This window comes from Lygodium microphyllum, chromosome 22 (assembly GCF_053477565.2).
Source record: "Lygodium microphyllum isolate KBCC chromosome 22, Lygodium_microphyllum_v1.1.10, whole genome shotgun sequence".
Classification (NCBI taxonomy): Eukaryota; Viridiplantae; Streptophyta; class Polypodiopsida; order Schizaeales; family Lygodiaceae; genus Lygodium; species Lygodium microphyllum.
This window is the reverse complement of record NC_141156.1, coordinates 105,764,565-105,791,642: the sequence shown is the minus strand read 5'-3', so window position 1 is coordinate 105,791,642 and position 27,078 is coordinate 105,764,565. Positions and strand designations below refer to the sequence as shown.

Below are 27,078 nucleotides of genomic sequence, written 5' to 3'. Positions count from 1 at the left end.
TTTAATACATGCCTAAACATTCTTCAATTGAATGGCATTTGTGGTATCACATGTGCATCGAGTATAAGAGGTAGTAAAGGGCAGGCGTTGCTTAACAATAAAAGACATCTGACAAATTTAATAACAGTAATGGAGAGGGTCATTCATTTACAGCAGTAAAAATATTGCTTGTGTGATGCACCAATTGCACCAGGAAACCTCTCCATATAAAGGATTTTGATACAATAAATCTCATGTCCAATTTGGTACTAGTTTCTGATGGATATGGAATAGGGGTAAATAAACATACGGTACTAATTCATGATGGACTGAACGTTTAACCTGAGAACTGCAGTCCAGTAGTCCAAGTCTATGACAACAGTCCCGCAGTTGAAGGTGATGATAAGCAAAACTGAAAAGAATGCTTGGCTCCCATCTTCCGATTCACAAGACCAAGGCCTCTCAGGGCTTTCCCATCATCCTTTCTACCCTGATTCTGAGGGTAGGCTTTTATCCATCTGAAGCTTATCCATCCTTGTAAAGAAGTTTAGCTGCTCCTAAGCCCACCATATCCTGACCGGTGAACTGGAATAACACCAATGCACCACAGACTCCATAAAATCAGCAGCTTAGAAAGTATCAACCAGAAGTTAGGTACACATCCGCTCTCACACAAGGAGAAGACTAACACTGATGGACATTTATCCAGCACAGTTGTATGAAATCTCACTGCTCGTTTTTATCAATGCCCTAGCCAGTGAGCTAGAGAGTAATATATTTCAGCACTGCACCACGAATTTTCTCCATAAACATCACAGCTTGGGCCTGCAGTGTTCCATTTACCAAACTCTCAGACCAGAAGCTGGTTTAAACCTTCAGCCACAACTTAAGCAGTTCAGAATTTCAAGATTCAATCACCTTTTGGTATGGCAGGTTATGCATCAAAAACAGATGTAAAAATTTGTCATGAAATAACCCCTTAATGCATGTGAAATCCCCCAGTCATACTCAGATTGTTACCTATACAATGCAATGTACATGTAAAATTCCCTTATTCCCCCCATAGTGTACATGTAAAATTCCCCAGAGTCACCAGATTGTTACTTTTACTATGCACAGTGAGCATGCAAAAATCTTACACCCACTATCCATCTGTCAAGAACATGGCATTACAGAATTTTGGTTTAACTTGTACATAACAATTTATGCTATAAAAATAATACAAATACATCAAAAGCTTCTGATGTACCACAACATGTAAGGAGCAAATACTAAACCCAAGAATACCTGCCCCTGTGAATTTGCTGCAGCTATGTTTTCATCCAACAGTGCTAGAAGCGAACGATCTACCTCATTCTTCTCTAGCATCTCCAGCAACTGAAAGATGCAATAATGGTCAAACTACTTGAAACTGATCAAACTGAGTAAAAAATTAACCACGTGACCTACTGTTGCTTTCTTATCGTTTGAGGCCAGAAGTCTTGCGAGCCTCTCTTTAGCTCCCAACATATCCTTTGACATTTTGTCATAAGCTTCTGCTCCATAATCAAATCAAGATCTTAGAACTCCATTCTTTCTGAATGAGGAGGTTTTGCACAGAGTTACATACGTCTAAGAGTGCCCCTCTTTAGCAATGTATAGGTTTCTGTACTCAAACAAAATTTGATCTAAGTAACAACAAAGTCCAGAAAGTGAGCCTACACCACTGTCAAATGAAAGAAGGAAAAAGATAGGTAATCCAAACAAAAATAGATATAAGTAACAACAAAGTGGAGAAGGAGAACCTAAACCACTGTCAAATGGAAGAAGTGAAAAAAACAATTTGCAGGCACACAAAAATAACCTCATTGTTGTGGCATGCCTGCAACCAGCAAATAAACTCTCTTTTTAATTTCCCCCCATAATCGGTGGCAAGCTTTAAGCACTGATGGAATGAAAACACAGATACACCAATCATTGATCTTGACTACAAACTTGAAAAACAAGGTTCAAAGCTGGAGAACCAAAGCAAAGAGCAGGCAAAGGACTCATAAATGGACAAATGGACATGAAAACAGAACCCAAGAAGCATCAAACAGGTATGTCACATCTTCAAGGGGCTGTAAATTTAACAATTTAACACATGATATCTTTATTCCTGGCTTCAGACTGCGAGTATGAAAATTCAAAGAGTGTATTATCAGAATGGCTGAGATAGTTTCATGCTGCGGCGTATCATACCATATGCACCCCTTTTCCATCAGTAGCCTGCAATCTCCCTCTTTCCAGAATGCGAATGCAGCATTGCTTTGGTGCAAAGTCTGTCCTTGGCCGCTCACAAGGTTTAGATTATTCCTAGTAAGTGGCTGCCTCAATTCCCTGCCTGAATGTCTCCATCACAAATCATCTAGGTCTAAGGAACTGTTCCCATTCTCAAATTCCCTTCAGGACCTCCATCCCATCATGCCCCTATAATTGTGTTACTAGTCACCTGGTCATTGTCTACATCAGGCATAACTCCAATCACCATGCAATCGCCACTTCCAACCCTTGCACTTCACCTGAATAACAGTGTGCTTGATGGCGCAACTGATTCAGAACTAATTTTAGTTGTAAATAAAGGGTTCTTACTATGACATGAGGATGTTGCCTATATGTAGATCATCCACATAAATTTCAGATAAAGGAGACAGATTACACTTAAACTAAGGATTTGTAGACACAAGACACTAAGTCATCCCTCGTTATAAAGGTAGTAAATGCTACTGTACGACAACATGCATACTTCTTTGATGCATTGAAAAATCTATTATCTAGCTCTCAAACACACTCTTTGGTGGCTGGCCTCCTGTAAAGTAAAACACATACATACAAAAATAGCAAGATATACTAAACAATACACCACTTTCAAACTTAGACATTTCACAGCAGTGAACTCTAGACTAATCTGGAGTATGAGAGCTTTCCAGTGAAAACTCTGGCATAACAAGTCAATGCTTCTAGCTTAAAAACCCGCCCAGGCTAACCCCATCTGGAGTACATGATAGCTATTTTAAATAAAAGCTATGACCTGATAAGAAAATTATTGAGTAGCTAAAAACCAACCCGTTTGTTCAGGACTGCAACACCACAATATTTTTTCAAGTACAATTTGTTTAATAAGCCGAATAACTTCTGAGACCTACTTTCAGACACATCAAAAGCATTTCTTACTTCAATGAACAATGCTCTTTACTATATGCTTAAGCCTTCTAGTGTGTGAAGAGTGTCATACCCATGCCTTCTTGTAACACTTTACCAAGTGCCTCAAGCTCTATCAACCGATCCTCCATCTCCTGTATAAGACTACAAACTCAGTGGTCCACACACCAAGGAAAACTTCTAACTTAAGTACTCACAGTGATGTGTGATTATTTTACCTTTGTACGATTCACAGCAAAACGAAGAGAACTGATTTCTGATTGAAGAAAGGAGAGGAAATCAGAATCCAACCTGCAATGCATGAAACGAAATAAGCAAAACAAGCGGCAAGAAGGTTTCCCAACAACTTTGGTTTCCTTCTGTTAATGCAACTTAGTCAGACTACAGGATGCTTTAGTGGGAACAACTTTAGCACGCTTCCTCCTTTGTTTATGATAGAGCATGAAATAAAATGTTTCTACTGCATGCCCCAGTTACTATGTACATATCTCCCAACTACCGCTTGATAATGCTAAAATAGAGAGAATGCAGTATGAAAAGCTGCCACTCTTTTATTTATATATGAAATTTTTACCGAGGCCGGCAACGGGCTATCTCATATTCAATATCTTGGGCTTCAGTATCCAGCAAGAAATTAACCAGGTCTGAGTTACTTTCTGGGACAGTTCGAGCCTGCCAACACACCCACAATGCCATCCAGACAAATCATAAAAAGAGGAAAAACTTACAGCTAGTTAATCAATAAGAATTATTTCCTCCAATGTAATAAAGCATCAGCAGATCTCAAGAGAAGAAACAAAATATTTAAACATGGAACCAAAAAATCCACTTCCTAGAAAGATCAATTATTGTTCAGCGTTTCTAGCTAAAGGTTTTATGTGCATATTGAGCATTTAATAAGACTCTCATAACCATTCCCATCATGCAGCTAAGGCTGCAATGACCCATGAATATGTTTTCTAGACCTGATCATCCTCATTCCCAAGGTCATGAGGAGCTCTTTTAGGGTTCACCTTGCAGCAGCTCCTTTCCCTCTTCTCCAAGCCAGCCTTCTTCACTGCTAGCATGCCGATCTCATGCTTTTTCGTCCCTAATGTTCATCCTTGGCAGGAGTGCTCTGTGGCACCTTCAATAGAATTGGGCCCATGATTTGACTCATCCATTTCCGACTAGATAGCACCCATTTGAGGCCTCTGCACTCCCATTGGCATGTTCAAGCTTCTTGCTGCTTCTAGTTTTCACCGAGAGAGGGGATCATAACTTGACTGGATCTTTTTCACGACAAATGGCATCAACATCAATCTTCAAGCAGTTCTACTACTACCCTTGAATCCATTGCAAAACCTTGGAGCTTTCTTCAAAGATCGGTCAGTGTTCAAGTTTCCTCTTCAACGAGTTGTTCCTGTTAGCAGTCATGTTTGTCATGCACTATCATCTCCTCCCTGTGAGCCTCAATCTGAGTCAGACACGACATTAGGAGCTCTGGCATGTCTGTCATGTGTTTTGACAGAGGAGGCAGCTCATTCTAGAGCATGCATTTCTTCTTCCGATCGAGTTTTGCGTGCATTTCTTGCATTTCCCAGCCATATTCCAGCTTGTGTTGCCCTATCAATTAGTGCCCAACCTCCCTAGCAATTTGCACCTCCTCAGATGCCACATAACCATTTTCACTGCTGCTGACAGCATTTATTGCAGTCAAACTGATGCAGTCGGCCATTTTTGGTCCTATATTGGCAGGTCGCCAGTTTAGCTGATTTTATTCATTGTTGAGGGGTGGGCTGCATAGATTTATTCTTTCTTTCAGCAAGTACGCACACATTCAGATTGCTGCATTATTCTCCGTCTCCGGCAAAGACTGCTGGCTGCACACTCCTCCATCACTGTTTCCATCACCATCGGTGCTATTGCCATCATTTCACCCTCATTTGGTGCCCTCGCTAATACCTCGGGCTGTGTGCGAAGGACTGATCAGTCCACTCCTTGGTATTCAGCATCACTCCTTGGCATTCAAAATTCTTTTTTCAGAGATCTCTCTCTCTCTCTCTCTCTCTCTCTCTCTCTCTCTCTCTGTTTGTGATTCTCTTCCATTGCACACTTTCACACGGTATCAAAGGTGCCCTCACTATGCCTCAAGCTGCATGCAGGGACTAATCAGTCCATTCCTTTGTATTCAGCATTCTTCTTCAGTTAGTGCAGATCTCTCTCTCTCTCTCTCTCTCTCTCTCTCTCCGCGTGTTTGTGATTCTCTTCCATTGCACACTTTCACATGGTATCAAAGGTGCCCTCACTACGCCTCAGGCTGCATGCAGGGACTAATCAGTCCATTCCTTTGTATTCAGCATTCTTCTTCAGTTAGTGCAGAGATCTCTCTCTCTCTCTCTCTCTCTCTCTCTCTCCACACCGCACTGGGAGTACCTCTAGATTGTATCTAGTCTAGATATCATTTTGTACCTACTCAATTTAGTTCAACACAGCATAAATGTTAGCTTCACTGGGACTTTTGAAATCTCCCAGACATTTTGTATGCAACATTTTGGTCTCATAGGCCAACTTGGCCTATTGTAGACGTTAATATAACTTTCTTTCTTTCTTTCTTCTTTCTCTCTCGTTCGTGATTCTCTTCCATTGTGCACTCTCACATGATATCAAAGCCAAAGTGAGTACATGGAGTTTCCCCACCAAGAGGAGACCCCTCTGACTAAAAACGCAAACAGGACAATGCAGTTATCTTTTGAGCTTCGGCTTTGCTGCATCAATTTTTCTTCTCATAGCATGATTCAATGTATCATCAGCGTGTTCATCTTGTGTTTCCAAGTTTCTCTTCTCTCTTAGTGTTTGCCGTACACACTTTGTGTGTTTCTCCCTACAAACCCTATTTTCTCTCTGGTCTCTTTGTCATATTTTGACAAGGTATTAAAGCCTTCTTTTGTTAGTCGTTTTCTTGACATGGTATCAAAGCCAGAGGTGCTCAACTAGCCACAAAGATCCTCTACATTAGAGAAGGCAAAGACAAGTTGCAAATTCGGCATCATCTACTGATTTCCCTCCTTCATTTCTGTTGCATCACCAAGAGACAAAGATACCTTTCTCTTCCTCTTCCACCCACCCTCCTTTTTAACAAGTTGATACTCCAATGCTATGACTTCTCCACAAGCAAATGGACAGACCATTGGATGCTCCTCCTCTGGCATCATCGAAACCCCCACCGATGCTTGCTACTATGGACCTTTGCTCCCTACACCGCCAAAGTATATGCATCTTCCCCTAGGCACTCATGCCACCTCTCCCTTCTAGGCCACAAAGTATATTCTACACCAGCTTTCAAATTTTTATGCTCAAGTCAATAAGACGCATTTGCTACACACAAAGCCTTTTCGAGCCACCCCAATCTAATGGTCAAAGATGGCACAGAGACACTCAGGAATGGAAGTTGCCTTGCCAACTTAATGATTGGCCAATCAGATTATTTTTCTGGCACCGACATAATTATTAGATTAATTTTTAATATTTAAAGGCTGAAAATTAATATTTAATTATGGATAATGTTGGAAAAACCATTTGGAAAGATTGCCAATTGTCAAAAATGCCCACGTAAGACTCAAAAACGTCTTTAGAGATTGGAGAGAGGCAATTTAGAGCATTTAGCCTACAAGAGGGAGGAAGAAGATGCTACTAGTTTGATTTGCAGCCATTGGAGGCTCTTTTGAGGTAGCCAGGGGCAGGAGAAGACCAATCAACAGCACGTACGTGACAGCATCTACAAGCTATTGAGAGAGAGCAGCAGCAGTAAATGGCTTATTTTCTTTAGTTCTTCACGAAGAAAGTCTAAATTTTCTCTCCTCAATATTCTCTCTCATCTCCCAGCCTTTCCATACCCTTGGTCTGAAGATTATAGCATTGAGATCACTGGAGGCTCAAAAATTCCAAATTTCTCTGCTATAAATCCTAACCTGCAGTAAAAATTAGGGTTTACCAATAGCCTCGGGAAGCATGCCAAAAATTGAAAGCTCCAAGACTTGGATTCAACAAGGCTAAAGCTATTTTCAATCAAATTCAAGTGGAGAGACCAGTAACTCAATGAATTTGGGGCATTTTCCATCTCCATCAAAGAGGGTAAAGGCCAATTGATTGCCCGAATCAAGGGGCAAATCAATTGAAGACTTACTGGTCTTTTTGGACAACTAGGGGAGTTGGAATACCGAAAGGGATTGGGAGAATCCCATTATACATCAACTTCTTCAATTAAGCTAAAGAAATACCAAAAGGGACACCAGTTTTGGGGCCAACAAGAAATCCGTTGTCCAAGATTATAAGTTATTTTGCATTTCTTAGTTCTGTAATAAATGTCACTGTTGTAACTAAGTTATAATCAAGAAATTACCACCCATCCACGGAACGAAGGTTGGTTTCATGGTTCCATTGCCAAGTTACCACTTGCTCCCTTGATTTAGTAGGTCCAAGGCACCTGATTGCAAGCCAAAGCTTTGTGCTAGCGCTAATTTTTACTCTCAGCTCAGAAATTACTACAGTGAGATAGACTCAAGCATGGATAATACCTCTTAGTATGATCATTCACATGGGAATGAAGAAAATGCAATGCTTAACCTTGAATAAGACTTAAAGACCATGGACAGCAAGCTGAAAATGTTGTTATTGGGCAAGATGCACGGCCTTTAGTGCATAAGGAGGCTGATGACCAGTAAAGTGAAGAGGAATTTAATGACCAATTCAAGAATGGGATAAGGACAGCAGCAAATCTCTTTGTTGAATTGGCAAAGGATCCTCAATTTACCTCATTTTTTAATGCTTCGAAGAAGAACAGCGAAGGTATAAAGAAGAATATATCTTCTACACCTTTAAGATAGCAAAATGCACCAAAGATAATGTTAAGCCCTATGGAGCGAGGATCGAGACATTGCTTGCGCATAAGAGACAGAGAGAGAGAGTACAGAGTAGAGAAGAGAGTGAGCACGACTTGTGGGTGCAATAACGAGTGTACCTCTTTAGGTTTTTAGATAGATATATATATATATGAAAGTACAAATGTGCTGAGGGTGTGTTCACATCCGTGCACATATAAAAGGCACGATGGCCCTTTATTCCCAACAACCTTCCACCTAAAGGCAATGTGCCTTAAGAGAAGAAAAGAATTAGCTAAGTCTAGGTATATACAAAGCTGAAAATACATATATCTATCCAACTCCCATCATCTAGCAACAATGAGCAAACCGCTCTGCTGGAAAACCTTTAGTAAGAAGATCTACAGGATTATCATCTATATGCAATTTGACAAGCTCAATGCTCTTGCTGTCAAGTACATCAGTAAAGAAGTGGTACTTCACCTATATGTGCTTTATCTTTGCATGAAAGACGGAATTCTGTGCTAGCATGATAGCACTCTGACTATCACAATGGAGAACAAGTAACTCTGTAATGCCAAGCTCTCCCACCAGATATGAAATCCATAAAGCCTCCTTGCATGTCTCAATGGCAGCCACATGCTCTGCCTCTGTAGTAGACAATGCAACACACTTTTGTAGCTTGGAGATCCAAGAGATTGCTCCTAATGTGAAGGTAAACGCATACCCAAAAGGACTTTCTACAGTCCGCATGACCAACATAGTCTACATCCGTAAAGCCAATGACAGTTGCCTTCTACTTTCCAAAGTAGATGCACAAATCCTTTGTGCCTTTGAGGTATCTCATAATACCTTTCACTGCTTCCCAATGCTTTTTACCAGGATTTGCCATGTATCTGCTAACCACTCCCACTGCAAAGGCAATGTCATGACATGTAGCAACCATAGCATACATCAAACTGCCAACAGCTGAAGCATATGGTATCTTGGCCATTTCAACCTTCTCATCATCAAATGTAGGGCTGTCCTCTGCACTAAGTTTCACATATGGAGGTAATGGAACCCCAATTGTTTTCCCCCCCTCCATATTGAAATGTTGCAAAACCTTGGAGATATACTCTTGCTGAGATAGATAGAGTAATTCTTTTGACCTATCTCTGAGTATTCGCATGCCAAGAATGTGATTTGCGTCACCAAGATCCTTCGTGTCAAAGCTGCCATCCATGAAGACTTTGCTTCAATGAGTCCAAGGAATGAGTATCCCTGCCAGTAATCAGCATGTCATCAACATACATAACCAAAATAATCAAGCTGCTATATGCTGCCTTCTTGGTGTACAAGCAGTGATCCACTTGACTTCTATAAAAACCTTGAGATTGCATAAATGTATCAAACTTATGATACCATTCTCTTGATGCTTGTTTCAGCCCATATAAACTCCTTTTGAGTTTACATACCATCTTCTCTTTCCCTTGTGCCATAAATCCTTCAGGCTGCTGCATATATATGTCTTCATGCAGATCACCACGTAAGAATGCAGTCTTTACATCCATCTGTATAAGCTCCATATCTTCAGTTGCAACCAAGCCCAAAATGGTTCTCAATGTAGTCATCTTGACTACAGGAAAGAAGATCATCAAAGTCAACTCCATGTTCCTCCTTGTACCCCTTCGCAACCAATCTTGCTTTGTACTTTGGCGAGGAACCAGAAGTGACCTTCATCTTGTAAACCCATTTGCATGGAAGGCTTTTCTGCCCTTTAGGCAACTGCACCAAGTCCCAAGTGTCATTTTTCTCAAGAGATTCCATCTCTGACCTCATGGCTTTATACCATTTCTTGTTGTCATGTCTGTTCATTGCTTCCTTGAAGCAAGACGGCTCACCACAATCTGTTAACATGACATAATCAGCCACATTGTTTGCACCAAGAATAAATCTATCACGTTGTCTAGTAGCCCTAGACAATCTCCTAACCCAATGATCATTGTTTGCTAGCTGTTCCTGAAATTTTTCATTTTCACCTTGCTGTCCTGGCATTTCATCCTGCAAATTAGCATTAACAACTTGCTGTCCTGGTTGTTCCTGCACATCCAGTGGCTCATTGTTATGGGCAATAGTTGGCTGATCATTTCCAGCATTACTTTCTGCATTTGCAAGTTCATTTACAGCAAGTATTTGCTACTGTACAGCGGGCATATTTTGCTGTCCAAAAGGTATTTCTTCCCGGAATATAACCCTACGGACCTCCTCGGTCTTTTCAAATTGTTTATGCATGCGATCTTCCCGGAAGATAACATCATTGCTTCGTACTACTTTGCTTTTCTCGGGATCCCATAATATATACCCCATTTCACATTCATCACCATATCCTAGGAAAATATATTTACAAGACTTTGGCTCAAGTTTGCTACATTTTTCTTTACAATGTACACAAATGCTTCGCAACCAAACACTTTCAAGTGTACATACGAAGGTGGCTTGCCCGACCACGCTACTTGGGGAACTCCCCTCCCCAAAGATCTGTTTGGTGACCGATTAATCAAGTGCACAACTGTCATAACAGCCTCTGCCCAAAAACCATGGGGTAATGCAACATGAGACAGCATTGTACGGACTTTATCCTGTATGGTCCGATTCATACACTCTGTAACTCCACTTTGGGATGGATTATGAGGAGCAATGAGCTCCCTCTTTATCCCTTTGCTATCACAAAATGCCTGAAAGGCCTTGGACACATATTCCCCACCATTGTCAAAGCAAAGGCACTTAAGTGTCTTATCAATCTTATTTTCAACCAATACCAAGAATTTTTTAAACTTGTCAAGCACTTCATCTTTGCTACGAATAGGGTAAACCCATACCTTCCGTGTAGCATCATCAACAAAGGTAACAAAATATTTCTTTCCCCCTAAAGATAACCCTGGCATCTGACATACATCAAAATGTACTAACTCTAGAGGAGAAGATTTCAACAAAAGACACTTCTTATGAGACGTTTGTGCATGTTTACCATAAACACAGTGATCACAATGCTCAAAATCAGCATAACGAAGACAAGGCAAGTAACCCAAACGAGAAAGCACTTTCATTCTAGTTTAACTCATGTGTCCCAACCAACCATGCCACAAAGAAACACTTGGCTACTCAGTCACGGCAACAGCATGATCACTCACACTAGATACATGGAGAGGATACAAGGTATCGCTTTTACAAGCTCTGGTAATTACTCTAGATCCCTTACAGATCTTCCATTTCCCATCACCAAAGGTGATATAAAATCCATTGTCATCTAGCTACCTTGTGCTAATCAAGCTCTTCTTGAGTTGAGGTACATGCCGCACATACTGAAGTGTGAAGACAGAACCATGCTGAAACTCCATCAAGAAAGAGGGATAGAAACTAATTTTTTTGAGGAAAAAAAAGAAAAAAAACATGACAAGGGGGGATTTCGTTGACCCACCGTGCAGTCGCCACACGCCCGTCGACAAGTCATCGCCTCCGCCACTACCCCATTACCCGACTATTATCCCGCTGAAGCCTCACGTGGCACTTGTCGATTGTCCGCGATGCCTGCATCTTGGTTGCGTGTCAATTGGGCATGGTCCTCGCCTATAGCGTGTCATCTAGGCCTAGTCGCCTGCAACAAGGTCGCCAACTATCCCATTGTCCAACCCACCTGAACAGTTGGCAATCTTCGTCTGGCGCCACACGTTGCCTTGTCACGCCCAGCTGCTGCCATCGCCTACTTGTGTGACATCTGCAGTCCCCAACCTGCAACTCCGTCTCTACCGTCCGACTCCAGCACAATTGCTGGAGCATTCAGCACCTATGCTCTGATACTAGTTTATTAAGCCCTGTGGCACAAGGATCGAGACAGACACTGCATGCGCACAGCAAAGAGACAGAGAGAGAGAGAGCAGAGTAGAGAAGAGAGTAAGTACGACTTGTGGATACAATAATGAGTTTATCTCTTTAGATTTTTAGATAGATGTATATATATGAAAGTACAAATGTGTTAAGGGAGTATTCACACACGTGCACATATAAAAGGCACGATACCCCTTTATTCCCAACAGATAATGCCAAACCCTTCATTTGAAGCTCCCAAAGATATTAATGAAACAAAACACTTGATACCTACAAGGCCAAATATGCAAATGCAAGGCCATCATAGAAGTGCCAATCCAATGGATTTTGAACAGCCAGGCATGCATGCTATGATGGAGCAGTCAGGATATTTTGGTGGAAGCACAATTTTTCATGCTCTGGTTGAACAAGGACCGCATATAGGAATGTATGGCACAAATTCCTATGGTATGCAACAACCAATGCATGGTATGCAAGGCCCAATGTATTGGGATATGGCTAGAAATATGCAAAACCCCTATGTATGGCAGCATTGGCTTCATGCCTAGGGCACAAAATAGCATGTTTAGTACTATATTTGCAACCCCAAATGTTTATGGGGCTCGAGGAATGAATGTTGGTCATGCAAATGCTCTACTTGGTGCTGATTTTGATGTAAATTCAGCAAATGCACCCTTTTTGCAGCAGCCAATGTATGACAACTTGACACCCAAAGGGGCAGCAAAAGACTATGATGAGGGTGGAAAAGCAGTAAAGTTTGAGTCCTTCAGTGGTGCACAAGATAGGCTGAAAGCTTTGACTTTCATTTGAGGTTTGAGAGGGGAAAAGAAGAAGAAAGGGATGTCATAAGCTAAGCAACAAGAGAGTTCTTTAGGCTCTGACTCAGAGCTAGAGAAGCCTAAATGTCCATATTGTGGGGAGGGAACATATCCAGAGGAGAAACATTGAAAGAAGTACCCTCACCTTCGTTCGAGAGCAAAGGATGAAGCTAAAACATTCGAGCCTTCTGCCTTCCTTTATATTGTTGAGTTGGAGGAGCCTTCTTCAATGGTTGAGTAGTCTTCTAAAAGGCCTTGGCTGGTTGATAGTGGAGCCTTCTGAGGGTTTCATCACTCAGTGACATTGTTTCGTGCCTATTAGTGGTGTTGGCACTTTGCCTTTGTTTCCCAACCATGCTTCGAGCCAATCTTTCATTGGCCTTTTATGTTCCGGACTTAGGCTTTCCAGTCCTCTCAGTTTATGGCCTTACTAGGCTTGGTACATGGGTTGTCTTCACCGAGCAAGCCATTTGTATTAAAGATTCTTGAAGCCAACCTTCCTTCTTGGAGAGGGTGGCAATTTCCTGATGAAGTACTTAATTACAATAATCAACAAATAAACATAAATTGAAATGTATAATTTATCTCAATAATCTTGGACAATAGACACCCAGTTGGCCCCAAAACCGGTGTCCCTTTCGGGATTTCTTTAACTTTAATTACCAATGGATTGAGTTCAAGTGAGATTCTTTGATCTCCTCCACTGATCCAAGTGCCTCTTGCTATCAAAACTTGCCAGTAAACCTCCAAGCCAATTCACCCCTTGGTTTGCTTGGGGATTGGCCTTCATCCTACTCCATGAAAGACAAATTCAGCCCCAAATCTAATATTGGCTAGATATGCCTCTTGAATCTCCTTGAAATTCCTTAATTTTAGCTACTAGAATTCAAGTCTTAAGTCCTCAATTTTGAGCACATATCCCGAGGTGGCTGTCAAACCCTAATTTCTGATGTAAATTAGCATTAACAGCAAAGATTGAGTAAAATCTCTTCCTCTAATGGCTCAACAATCTGATATTAGCTAGCTGTGCCTCTTAAATCTCCCTAAAATTCCTCAATTTTAGCTACTGGAATTCAAGTCCTAGGCCCTCAATTTTGAGCACATATCCCGAGGCCACTATCAAACCCTATTTCTACTGTAAATTAGCATTTACAGCAAAGATTGACTGAAATCTCTCTCTAATTGCTCAAACTGCTAGAAAATATTGAGATAACTTCAGAGATGGCTAGGGGATAAGAGAAAATGTTGTAGAGAGTGAAATTTCAAAGTTTCATCGCAAGAAATGCCGAAAAGCTACTACTGCCCTGCTAAAATAGCCATGGAAGCTGTCACCTACAACTTAGGACCACCAAAAAGACTACTGCCCCCTCTTGTATGCTGTCATCTAAACCAAAAGAACCTTGGGTTGTTGTTGCCTCCTCCTAGAGAGCTCCAAACTGATGTCGCTTGCTGTAGGCCTGATCCTTGGTGGTTACAAATCACATCCACAACCTCTCCTTACTCTCTAACAACCTTTTTCTCTCACACTGTGGTTGAAATAGACTTCCACTAGCCCCTAAAAACGTTTTTCCCACTTACATAAGTAAGTTTTGCCAAGTAGCAACCTTCTAATTTCATTTTCTAGCATTATCCAACTTATTAAATTAATTTACAAAATATTAATTCTGAAAATTAATTTAATAAACATTAGTGGCCAATAAATTGGTCTAGGCCAAAATTACAACTTTTGCCTCTGACACCCACTACATCCTTAAGATCATTGGCTTGTTACCATGAAATAACTACCATGTGCATCACATATGGTAAACAACCTTGCACATTTGATCAAATGTCATCGATAAGATTATAGCATATCAAATTATCACTTCCCTGTGACAACTCTTCTATAGGGCCTGTTATTGCAACAAGTTGGCAAGAGAGCAGACTTTACAAGCTTTGTTCCCTTTCTTTCATACAAGGTCCTTCGAGGCAGTTGTCTATTGCTATGCCTGTTCCCGCTTGTACACCATCTATTCCACAAGTTCCTTCCCACCCTCCACTCTCTCCTTCGGTGGTTCCCTCATATCCCCCATCTCTTTCAAAGGGAAACGATCTCCATGATACAACTGTAAATTTCCTAGTCCCTAGTGCTTCAGAGGGGGTTTCCCAAGATCATAAGGAGCTTCTTCATCTGTAGTCTTCTTCATTGGTATTTCTCTTGCCATCCTAAAATCCGTTTCTTCCTTGGCCTTCCATCGCATCTAGGATCTAAGAGGAGGTATTCTCTTAAACCCGAGTGGCAAAATGTATCTAAAAGAAATAGATATTGTTAGCATTATCAAAAGGTTGGCTAGTTTGACGACGAGTGTCAATTAAAGGCAAGAGGCATAATACCTAAATCCAAGACTCAAACCCTTGCCCTTAGTCAAGCAACCCCCAGCAAGGGAGATAGGGTGGTGGCAACTATTAAAAAACCACTTCTTCAGTTCACACACTTCATTTAGGGTTTTATACTAATAGCTCTAAAAAGCGTTGGTGTCTATATTTTGGCCACTTTTCAGTAGGCACCCACATAGTGGTACGCCACTCTAGACAACTTACGCCTATAAATAAGCAGTCACTTCATTCATTGTCACATCTCTCTTCAATCATTCTTCACCACCTTCTTCAATCACTACCACTTGCCTTCTCTCACCAACCCCTTTCACTACCCTCACACCCCTTTGAGAGAACATTGCGGCTCATGGCTCGTGGCTGCCTTCATCCTTCCTCTTCCACTACAAGTGTCCTATTCTATCATCAAGCCTTATGTTTGGAGCATCTTCCAGCTGGCGTCACCATCATTTGCTTGGCATCAGCACCCCTTTCCATCAGGCTCCACCTTCACCTGCATTTTTTAGTGTGGAGATCTTCTTCTTGCTTGGTGTCATCATCTCCAGCTTGGCGTCAACATCCTAGCTTTGGCGACAGTCTCCATCATCGAGCATTGGTGATTTTATCACTCATCTATCACAGGGGCTGGTAGGACCTACATTTTTGCAACATGGCTTCTCCTCTATCACCTTGCGTCACTCGTCTATCACAAGGACTACCGGGACTTGTGTTTTGTTCAGTGTGGTAAAGTCCATTCAAGTGTAAAGTCCTATTAATCTCCATACATATAAACTTACGAGTGTAAACACACCCCTATTTGTACCCTAACATATAAATATATTTTTATTCTTTGTGTACCGTAACACTTACTTGTACACTCGTCTTAGGATTTTCTCACTCTCACTCTTAGCTTTGCTCCTACTCAATTCTTGTCTTACACCTCCATTGCACTCTGACACAACAAACAGGTATCAGAGCTACAGTAATAGTGTTCGAGCTTCCCAAGAGTGCGAGTCAGTTCTGTGCGCGACAAGAAGCTATTCACCTTTCCTGTTAGTCACTGAGAGCAGGCCAGTTGTCATTCATGTTAAATTGATCAAGCGCAGGTCATCCATTGGTTGTTCGTCACGATTTTAGCAGACGACCAGCATGGCAACAATCGGTTCGTTGTTCAAATCTGACGGTCATCATGGACTAGGTGTAGCGGGTCAACAGACCAAGTGTAGCAGGTCGACAAGTGATGGGGCAGTCCTAGCATGAGGCGACTTCAACATCGCACGACATGGGGGTAAAGGTAGAGACGGTAGCATCCCAAGACCAAGCGACAAGTCCAATAGACACCACGCATCAACAAGCGTGGACAGGCGGGCGACCAATCAACAGCTTGCATGGGTAGATGAGCGACTGGTGCAAGTCTAGCGATTGACGGCAGAGCCTGGTCAAACACCTTGACAGGCCCGATTTTCTACCATTTTTTATATTTTGCAATTTTTCTTCTCCTTCTTCACCGCGTGTTCGCGTGCACAAGCACAATGTGCCATCTTGGCCAAAATTTTGGGGCTTTTCCTAAGTTTGGAAACTATGATACAAAACAAGACAAGCTGACCCAAAAATTGCAAAAATTGTGCACATTGGCCTTGAAAATTTTAGGGGTTTTCATATATCAGTGAAGTTTTGCTCAGCTAAGCTAAATCTATTGAGATTGGTACACTTTTGAACCTGAGAAATTTGGGGCTTTTGCAAAATTCTGCAAAATTTTGCTAAATTTGTCTATTTTATGCTCTCAAAACACATATTAATGCAATTGGGGCAGATTAATCAATAAAATTTTAGGGCTTTTGCTGAAATTTGAGACTTTTGGCAAAATTGATGTCTAAAATGTACATTGAGGACATTGTTGAAGCAATCTTGGTGTTGTACATAGTGAAATTCGAGCTTATTATCTCTCACTTGTGAGATTTTGAAGAAATTGCGAAGAATTTTGGTGTTTTTGTGTATCAAAAGTCCTTTTGGGCACATATGTATGCAATACACATGTTTGGCAGCTCCCATTGAGTTGATATATTGCTGAATATTCATGTTGCAACAGTCTTGGTGATTAGCTGAATATTCAGCTCATTGTTTGTTATCGTAAATTGCAGCATTGATTTTTGGGTACATTGCCGAAAAATGGCTGCAAATGCTTCTAGCAGCGATGACACTAAATCCCTTCTTGAAATCAAGAGCTTTGATGGCACTAGCTTTGACTTGTGGAAGGACAGGATGCAAGGCATTTTATTTCTCAAGGACTATGGTGATGCTCTCTTGGAAATCAAGCCTGCAACTATGACAGATGAGGATTAGACTAGACTCAACAAGAAGGCCATTGCATACATTAAAATGGTTGTATCAGATGATGTACTTACAAACATTAAGCGTCTTGATATAGCTTATGCCATATGGAAAAAGTTAATGGACACTTATAAAAATACAAATCCAGTAAATCAAGTACATCTCATGCACAAGCTTGTAAACATGGAGTTGGATGATTCTAAGCCAACATTGAAGCATTTGAGTGCTTTCACAGGGATTTTAAGTTAGTTGCAAGACTCTCGTTTGCAACCCTTCAATGATAAATTGAAGGCTATTTTCTTGTTGATGACTTTGCCTAATAGCTAGGAGTCTTTGGTTGTTTCACTAAGCAACAACCCTGCTTTAACCTTTGATAATGTTAGGGGCTCTATTCTCAATGAAGAGATTAGAAGACAGTCCAGTGGAGAAAGCAATGGTTCAACCTATTATCTTAGAGGCAGGTCAGAAAAAAGAGGTAATGTAAGATATAAGGGCAAAAGCAAGAGTAAAAGCAAGGGCAAATAGCAAGATGTTACTTGCTATCAATGTGGGCGAAAAGGGTATAAAAAGCCCAATTATCGGTACTACAAGAAAGAGCAAGAAAGAAAGAAACAGCAAGGAAAGAAAAAGAAGGATGACAAGAAAGATAATGACAGCTCTCCCTCAAAAGAAGTTGCAAAGGCAAATGTTGCATCTAGTGTGATCATTAAAGAGCTCTCTAACACTGGAGAGATACTTGTTGCAGCCTCATGTAATGATATAGATGTTATAGCAGCAGCAAGTGATATGCACATTACTAAAAAGGAGGTAATTGATGTCTTGCTTTCAGCTCATGAGAGGTTGCCCCAATCATGGATAGTGAACAGCGATGCCTCTTTTCATGTTACTCCCTCTTTGGAGTCATTTTCTGAATACATAGCAGGTTGCCTAGGCAAGGTTTACTTGGGCAACAATTATGCATGTGAAATAGAGGGTGTAGGTACCTTTCACTTGGCCCTTGAAAATGGCCAAAAGCTGATTTTGCAAGATGTCAAATATGTACCTGGCATAAAAAAAAGATTATTATCTGTCGAGCACCTTGATGCAAGAGAATATTTTACTACCTTTGGTGGTGGATCTTGGAACGTCCACAAGGGCTCTATGCTGATTGTTAAAGGCAACAAAAAGGGGACTTTGTATTATTTACATTGTAAAGCATTACCTGACAAGTTTTTGGTTGTAGTTGAAGTTCATTCACAAATGCAACTTTGGCACAAAAGACTTGGCCATATGAGCCAGAAAGGCCTTCAAGTTCTCTCCTCTTTAGGGAGATTTGATGTAAAAGGCTGTAGTTTCAACTTTTGTAATGATTGCATATATGGAAAACATGTAAAGTCTCCTTATTACTCTGGTATCATTAAGAATTCCAATGGTCTTAAAAAGTTTGATACTTTTATGCTTGGCCATGGATTCAAACGCAATCATGCAGATCACTGCTTATACACTAAAAAGGCTGATGATGGAAGCCTTATTGTGCTAATTTTATATGTGGATGACATGCTGATTGCAAAAATGCATAAGAGTACTCTACATACTCTTAAAAGGCAGCTGAGTTCAGCCTTCTTAATGAAAGATTTGGAAGCAACTAAACACATTTTGGGCATGCGCATTAAAAGAGAGAGGGCAGCACTTATTGTTTCTCTCCCAAAATAAATACATCAGCAAAGTACTTCACAAATTTTATATGGCTGACACTAAGCCTCTTGGTGTGCCTTTACCACCATATACAAAGCTTACCAAAGCTGATTGCCCAAAAGATAATGCAATTGTTACTGCTATGAAGAGCATACCTTATGTATCAGCTTGTGGTTCTTTGATGTACACCATGGTTGCAACTAGTCCTGACATTGCTCATGCAGCGGGGGGAGTTAGTAGATTCGTGTCTAAACCCTGGCAAATCACATTGGAAAGCAGTGAAATGTATCTTTAGATACTTAAAAGGTACACAAGACAAGTGTATATGCTATGGAAAGGGTACACTAGAGTTGCAAGGATTCTATGATTCGAACATGGTAGGAGATCTTGACACTAGAAAATCTACCAGTGGGTATGTCTTTACTTTGGCTAGTGGGGCTATTTCTTGGTGTTCAAGGTTGCAAAAAATTGTAGTACTACAAAGGCTGAATATATTTCAGCCATAGAAGCTTCTAAGAAAGCTATTTGGCTTGGTCATTTGGTCAAGGATTTTGATCTTTCTTCACATACTCCAATGCTTGTTGTGATAGCCAGAGTGCAGTATGTCTGGCTAAGAATGCCATGTTCCATGCACGTACCAAACACATAGATGTTCCGTATCACTTCATTCGATAGGTCTATGATGGTCTTGTCACACTGACTAAGGTCAAAATCCAAGAAAACCTTGCAAATGTTCTCACTAAAAGTCTTGCAAAGGCTCACCATGAGCATTGCATTCAATGAGTGAAAGTTGGCTAGCTTAGAGGTACCACTTTGGGCCTTTTAGTGGGAGGTTGTTAGGTGTAAAGTCCTATTAATCTCCGTGCGTATAAACTTACAGGTGTGAACACACCCCTATTTGTACCCTAACATATAAATCGTTTTTGAGCCACAGGAGGATCAACTGGTGCCACGGCCTCCTCATAACCGCCGCAATGCGCTATGGAGGTTGCTTCTATCAAAACTGATGCAGCAATGGAAACATAGACAGGTACAGAAATAAGCTACTGAACACACGACAAAAGAACAAAAGAACGTTGCAAAGGAAGAGAACTCACAGATATACTCAGGAAATGGAATCCATATACCAAACACGAGAATGATGCGTACAACAGTGAGTCACTAGCTCCTCTCTCCAACAGGAAGACCACCTGAAGAATGATGACTTAATAAGAGGAGGAGCCACTAAATAAATAGACCCAAAGTATGCCAAATATGGCAGCTGATCGGCCAGCATTTAATGCTGGTCGGCCCGCAAAAAATGCCTAAATAATCACTAAAATGACCACTATAAAATGCCTAAATTACTCGGTAATATCAAGCATAGCCCAGACACACATGAGCTGACTAGTTTGCTAACAGCTTCTACTTCTTCTAGGGTTTCAGGAATGCCACCTCGACAACTTGTGGTTCTGCAATCCACTCCCCCAAGAGACCGTGATTATTGGATATTATCCACTTGGCAATCCCCTCCTTCGAAAGAGTGATTGTTCCACCCCTTCTATTACTTCGGCTCCACAGTCTACTCCACTAAGAAACAATGATTGTTGACAACCCTAAGCTCAACCTGAGCCTCCCTTTCCCCCTCCCTCGACTACTCAAGTTTGAGAGGCCACCTCTGAGAGTTCTTCAATATCTTCGATACCTCAAATACATTCATTGGCACGACCGGTGGCACTTCCTTCATCATCAAATGATTTATAGTCCATGATCCCTGAGTTTTTAGATTCCCTCTCTCTCAAAGAGGGGGATGTACTCTTTTTGCCCTCCGAGGAGACTCCTACTTCTTCTGCGGCTTCAAAGGGGACCCGTGCACCTCTAGCCTCAAGGGGGCACCTACTCATCATGAAGTTTGTCATCCACCGTTTACTCTTTTGGGATAGCTATCTTCGAGCAATCATTTCTCATTTTGTACCCACGATCTTCAGAGATTGCTTAGATCAAGGCCTTGAGCTTCAACCGCGACTTGGTGACAAGACCTTCGAATTCCTTCCAACATGGAGTTATGGAGCTAGTGGCTTCTCTTCAGAGGTGGAGTCAGGTTTTCTACACTTCATCCCATCTACTGTTCCTTACTTCAGGCTACCTTTCACATGGATCCTATATATCTTCTTCATCTCTCTCTTCGCTCCTCTTTCTTCATCCCTTTTTGGGCCTGAGAGGGGGTGTTGAGAAACCCCTTCTTCAATTCACACACTTCATTTAGGGTTTCACACTGACAATCCCAAAAAGGACCAGTGTCCATATTTTGACCACAATTTCAATGGGCGCCCATATAGTGGTGCGCAACCCTAGACAACTTATGTCTATAAATAAGCAGTCGCTTCATTCATTCTCACACCTCTCTTCAGTCATTCTTCACCACCTTCTTCAGTCACCACCCTCTTCTTTCCCTCACCAACCCCTTTCGTTGCCCTCACACTGCTCATCTTCCACATCTCCGACAGCATTAGAGAACTACGGTCCGCTCCCTCGAAGCTGTCTTTCACCTTCTAGAGATTACTTGATAGCCCACTGTCTGGAGGACTATGTTTTGCTCCCTTCACTATGCAGATTCCCACACGTGCTACCGTCCGATTCAAACAAGATAGTGCAATTCTCTTTTGAGCATCGGCTTCGATGTATCAGCTTTTCTTCTCATAGCATGATTCAATGCATCATCATCGTGTTTTTGTGTTTCTGAGTTTCTCCTCTCTCAATGTTTGCCATACACACTATGTTACTCCCCGCAAATCCTATTGTCTCTCTACACAATCACTTATTTTGACATGGTATCAAAGAATACCTTTTATTTTTTACAGCAACCCTTAGCAAGGGTAGTGGCAAAGCCAGACCCACGCTATTCGTCGTCTCGGACATTTTCATCTCCAAATCCCTTGTAGTCGAGATAGTCTGTATTGGGAATAACTCCTCGGTCAAGATTCATGCTCATGGTTGCATCAGTTTTGCCACTAACTAGGGCCCGAATCGTGCAACATTAAATGATATATACCGTCCCCCAGCTTGGGCTGAACTTATAGTCTGTTCAATAATTTTGACAATTGGAACAAGCAATCTTCTTCACAACAACCAAATCAAGGTCATTAACTCTCATACTAGTTAAGTAATTACTCGTGGTGAGACACGGCCTAGTGCCTGTACCACATGACTCGATTTCTTTCCAAGAGGACTGCCAAGGACTCTTGACTTCCAATGCTTCCAGGGCTTAGCCACTACATGGGATCCTAGGAACATTAAATCTCTATAGCATTTTCACTTAGGACATCTCAAATATAACTCTTTATGAGTTGTCGCATCGTCAGATGGTTGAGCACCTTCCACACCTAAAGCTATCTCGAGATATCTATAAAGCATGTCAACTCCAGAAGCAAGACCATACCCCCTTCCCTCTAACAGACCACACATAGAGTTGAGGTGCCGCTTGAATTGATTCATGTTGGATCTTTGTGGGCCGACATCCACTACTGCCTTAAATAGCACATTGTACTTCTTAAAGGTGGATAATCATCCTAGATACATGCGACACATTTACCTATTTCTCTGCTTGCATGCTCTTAGTTCATAACCAAACTGGTCTTCATATAGAATACATGAGAAGTGATAATGGTGGTGAGTTTATCTCCCACAAGTTTTTAAAGCTTCTACAGGAGCATGGCATCTCTTGCCAACTTACATCTACCAATCCTCCCCTCTCCAATAGAATCGTAGAGCATAAGAATTGGACTATCATAAATATGGCACACTCTATGATGTTCATGGCAAAGCTTCTTGAGTGCCTTTGGGTTGAGACTATTAACACTTTAGTATACATCCTCAACTAATGCCTAACTATAGGTGTTCCTCATAGGACTCTATATGAGGCATTTTTTGACTCTCGGCCTGTGATTTCCAACTTCAGAGTCTCTGGGAGTCATGTATATACAGTCTTGATGATAAGATAGAAAAGCTCATTCCCCAAGGTGATCTCCTGATTTTTGTAGGTTACCCCTCCAAAGCCAAGGCCTATCATTTATTCAATCCTCAAATAAACAAATGATCATTAGAAGAGATGTAACTTTTAATGAGAGGGATATTACACTATCTTCTACACCAAACTCTGCACTGTCTCCTAAGATTAGTTCCATCGAAGATAGTGCCTTCTAAGCCAAGTCTACTACCCACTCCTAATTTTCCCACAAATTTTTCAACTCCCAAACCCCCTCCGCAAGACCAGTTACCTCACTTGTACTAGCAGACCATGCGGGATTCGAATATCCTTTCACCAAATTCCACTCTGAAGGATCCTAGATAATCTGCCCAGCTTGTACCTCAAGCTTCATTTGCATCATTATTCACAACTGATTACATAGCACATTCTGAGTCGGATAGTTGGCAAAAGGCTCTTCAACACCCCCAATAGGGAGAGACCATGGAGGAGCCATAGAGTATTGACCGCAATGAGACTTGGACCCTAGTGGACCATTCAGTCACACAAAAAAGTCATCAAGACGAAGTGGATCTTTAGGACTAAGCCAAAAGCTTATGAAACTACAAGCAAACATAAGGCTCGCCTTGTAGTGCAAGGGTTTCAACAAAAGCAAGGCATTTACTATGAAGTAACCTTTGCTCCTACTGCATAGTTGATATCATTCGTGCTAGCCACTCATCACGGTTGGACAATCTATCAAATGGACGTCAAAAATATTTTTCCAAACGGTTATTTAAAGGAGGAAGTCTACATGGAGCAACCACCTGGATTTTCTTCTATTGACCGGAAAGATAAGGTCTTTCGCTTGCAGAAATCACTATATGGGCTAAAGCAAGGACCACGGTCTTGGTTCCAACGGATAGATGAGTTCCTTTGAACTCACAGATCCCATTCTACCCCTTATGATCGGAACTTCTATCCCCTATGACCAAAACTTCTATGTCCCTAACACTTTAGAGGGGATCAACTATATCCTATTGTATATAGTTGACTTACTTATCACTGCCTTAGATTCTACTGCCATTGCAAAATTACGGCCCAGCTTTGTGCTACTTTTGAAATGACCAACCTTGGTTTGCTATCTTACTTTTGGGAAACTAAGATAGTTCGATCTGGGGGGATGTATTTTTGTGTCACAACAGAAGTACACTCTTCAGTTGGTGAGACAATATTACCAGGATCAAACACGACCTACGGCCATGCCTCTCAATCCCACTATCCACTTGGTCTAAGGATACCCTGGGTCAGAACTTCGATGAGCACACCTGCAGATTTTTAGTAGGGAAATTGCTTTGATTAATTCATACTAGGTATCCTCAATGGATTCATTGTCTCTATGTTACCCTAACCCTAACTGTGTTGTGTTCAGCTTATGCTTTGTCGTACACTTGTATTTGTTATTCTCCATTAGGGTATTTCTTTACAAATGGCCTGCGACTAAAGGTAGCAGTCAAAACCCTGTAAGGGAGCCATACAGGCAGAGGCAGTGATGTAACATCACTTGGGCTAAAGGTAAATACATATGGGTCTTCAAGCTAAAAGCTAAATGTACAATTCTCATGTTAAAAAATTATGACGCCAGAGTTGAGAATGATGGATATGGGGAAACCACTAAACCTCAAAGCACAAAGAAGACGTGAATACTTGGGAAATTCTTTTGAGTATTTTGAAAGGAAAAGGGCACCAAGCACCAATGCACTATCCCTCATACCTCTCAGCAAAATGGCCGCAACCATGGAAATAGCTGTATCCATAACTTTATAGATTTTTGTAAATACTCGCAGGGGATTCCTGTTCCGCCTTGTTCTAACATATCAAAGCCACGTTTTGAACTCTAATGTACACAAAATAGCCAAACTTTTTTTTTAAAGTCTGACGTGCAACAAAACGGGCAATTCAAAGCATTTTCTTAAGGACTCTCCCAAGACATGAGCAATTTGTATAGATGATCGTTTGAGTCTGAGTACCTCACGGGCAGCTCTGCGGGCTTCTCTCTCTTGTATGAGCTGCTTCTCAAAGGCCTCGCGGGCTGCCTGGTCTTTTTCAAGAGTCTTCTGGAAGGCTCGCCGGGTGATGTGGCCGCCTTGAGGAGGACCGAGAATTCCTTCGGGATCCTGTGCCAGTGGTATTTTGTCTCTGAGCTGAAATAGAAGAAAAAGGACGAGGAGTAGGACAAGAAAGAATGGATGCCCTGCTTCTTACCCATCCCACGCAGCGTACACGGAGCCCCCTCCTCGTCGTCGATGCTGTCTTTGTGCGGCAGCACCATAGCTTCGACGCCTCAACATGCAGGCTGGACGGAACAAATGCTCTGACCGCATCCATAGCGCGCACTCTTATCTCTCCGGCTTGAATTACCCCCCAGACACTAATAACCCAAGGCCATTTGGGTGGTAAGGATGAGAGAGAGAGAGAGAGAGAGAGAGAGAGAGCTACTTAGAGCATAGTGGTGTACCTCTTGTCAACTTGAACGCGTGGTGACCAAAAGGTCTTGGGTTCAACTCCTGTTCTCTCGATGGTCATTTAATATAGGTATGGATAAAGGGGGATGTAAACTTGACCAATGGGTTAATAAAAGGAAGTGGCTTATCATTACGATAGCCACCACTTGATGTTTTAAAAAAAAGAAAAAGATGTAATTAATGTTAATTCGAGTTTTTTACCAATTGAATATTTATTATGAAATTTTAGGTATGTTACATGGCTTCTCGATTATGATAATTCTAACAAGTGAGGAAACAAGTTCTTAGAAGGGATGTCGATGTAAAGGGTAAAAGGGATGGGTTATCTTAGTGAAGGTGGAAATGGATTACACCTAGGGATTGAGTGAGTACATAGATTTTTTTCAAAGGATTAGCCTCCGACTACACGTAGGTTCCACCGGCATCACCAAGATTTGGGATCTATCACCATCGTTAGAGGACACCTCACCCTTGTACATAAGTCAATGTCCATATCATGGTGTCATATAGATCTTACAAAAAGCTTACAAGCATGGATCCCCTCTGTCACATGCTTATATGTATTTATATATGTATATAAGGAACTTAAGTCAAAGCAGCTTTTAGAAGTCGTTTTTTATAATTTCAATAAATCCCAAGGAAAATCAAATTTCAAGAAAATTCTCGTGCTGCCCGACCGGTCCTGTTTCGACCTGCTCTACAAAGTTGCAGAAGAAACTTTTTTCAGATTCTTCACCGATTTGAAGTTACAAAGGCGCAGACTGCTGGATGTACGTAATTTTCTTCTCTCTTTTACCATTATCACATCAACTTTCCATTTTATCCTTCTTGTAAATATATTATAATAATGTGCTTTGGACACCCACCTCTTGTAATCTAGTTCACTTTCTGTAGCTTGTCTACCATACCACCCTTGGCTTCTTGCATGATGACCAAGGTGGGGACTTGTCCCATCCACTATTCTTCATATTTTCAAAGATGTCATACGTAATTTAGGATTATGTTAATCAAGAAAATTAGCTTAATCTAATCCCTCATGGAGGCTATATAAGGTACCCATGGAGATGTAAAGAAATACATAATCACAAGCACATGAGAGCACTCTAGATCACCAAGTCCAAAGGGGAGATACTAAGAACACATTATGCAACACCCTCATGCTAGTCCATCTCTTTGAGATAAGCTATGAGTGAGTCTCTTTTTTATGTAGCATTCCATAAATACATAATGACAAACTTCATCTATCTCTTCTCCTCTTGTCCCCCTTTCTTCTCGTCTCTCTCCCTCTCTCTCATGTTCTAATATGGTGCCTAGATCATATGTACTCTCTTCTAATTCTCCCTTTACAGTTATACTTAAACTTATTAAGTAAGACTTGCTATATGCTCTATTGATAGGGAATCATTATTTCCTCATGTTATGTATATATTCATGGAAGAAATTAAGAGCCATCACCTCTCTTAACCTTCCATCATCTTCATTTCCCTTAAGATGGGCTACAAATTCTCTTGTGAAGTTGTGTTTTAGTTTTTTCAATTCATTGAGGAAAG

General features: G+C 41.2%; 1 protein-coding gene across 3 annotated transcripts; it reads right to left on the bottom strand.

The window, feature by feature from the left end:
• Positions 1-91: 91 nt before the first annotated feature.
• Positions 92-25,526, bottom strand: LOC148017468 (uncharacterized). 3 transcript variants are annotated; one of them, XR_015687885.1, is made up of 9 exons: positions 25,269-25,525; positions 25,034-25,180; positions 3,734-3,831; positions 3,378-3,450; positions 3,233-3,293; positions 1,429-1,514; positions 1,267-1,356; positions 669-804; positions 92-564 (listed from the first exon to the last, which is right to left on the bottom strand). XR_015687885.1 is itself a non-coding variant. In XM_087663056.1 (9 exons), exons 1-8 carry the CDS (start codon positions 25,389-25,391, stop codon positions 742-744), a joined length of 741 nt encoding a protein of 246 aa, XP_087519182.1. In that variant the 5' UTR covers positions 25,392-25,526; the 3' UTR covers positions 92-564; positions 710-741. The 3 variants fall into 3 exon arrangements, 2 of the variants coding, with proteins under 2 accessions (XP_087519182.1, XP_087519181.1); XM_087663056.1 differs by having other exon boundaries at positions 710-804; positions 25,269-25,526; XM_087663055.1 differs by having other exon boundaries at positions 92-804; positions 25,269-25,524.
• Positions 25,527-27,078: the final 1,552 nt, after the last annotated feature.

Coding starts and splice junctions, on each gene's coding strand:
- LOC148017468 (XM_087663056.1), bottom strand. CDS start 25,391: ATGGATGCGGTCAGAGCATTTGTTCCGTCCAGCCTGCATGTTGAGGCG. Junction 3,294..3,377: donor TTGCTGTGAATCGTACAAAG/GTAAAATAATCA, acceptor AGTCTTATACAG/GAGATGGAGGATCGGTTGAT. Junction 805..1,266: donor CAGCAAATTCACAGGGGCAG/GTATTCTTGGGT, acceptor GGAACACTGCAG/GCCCAAGCTGTGATGTTTAT.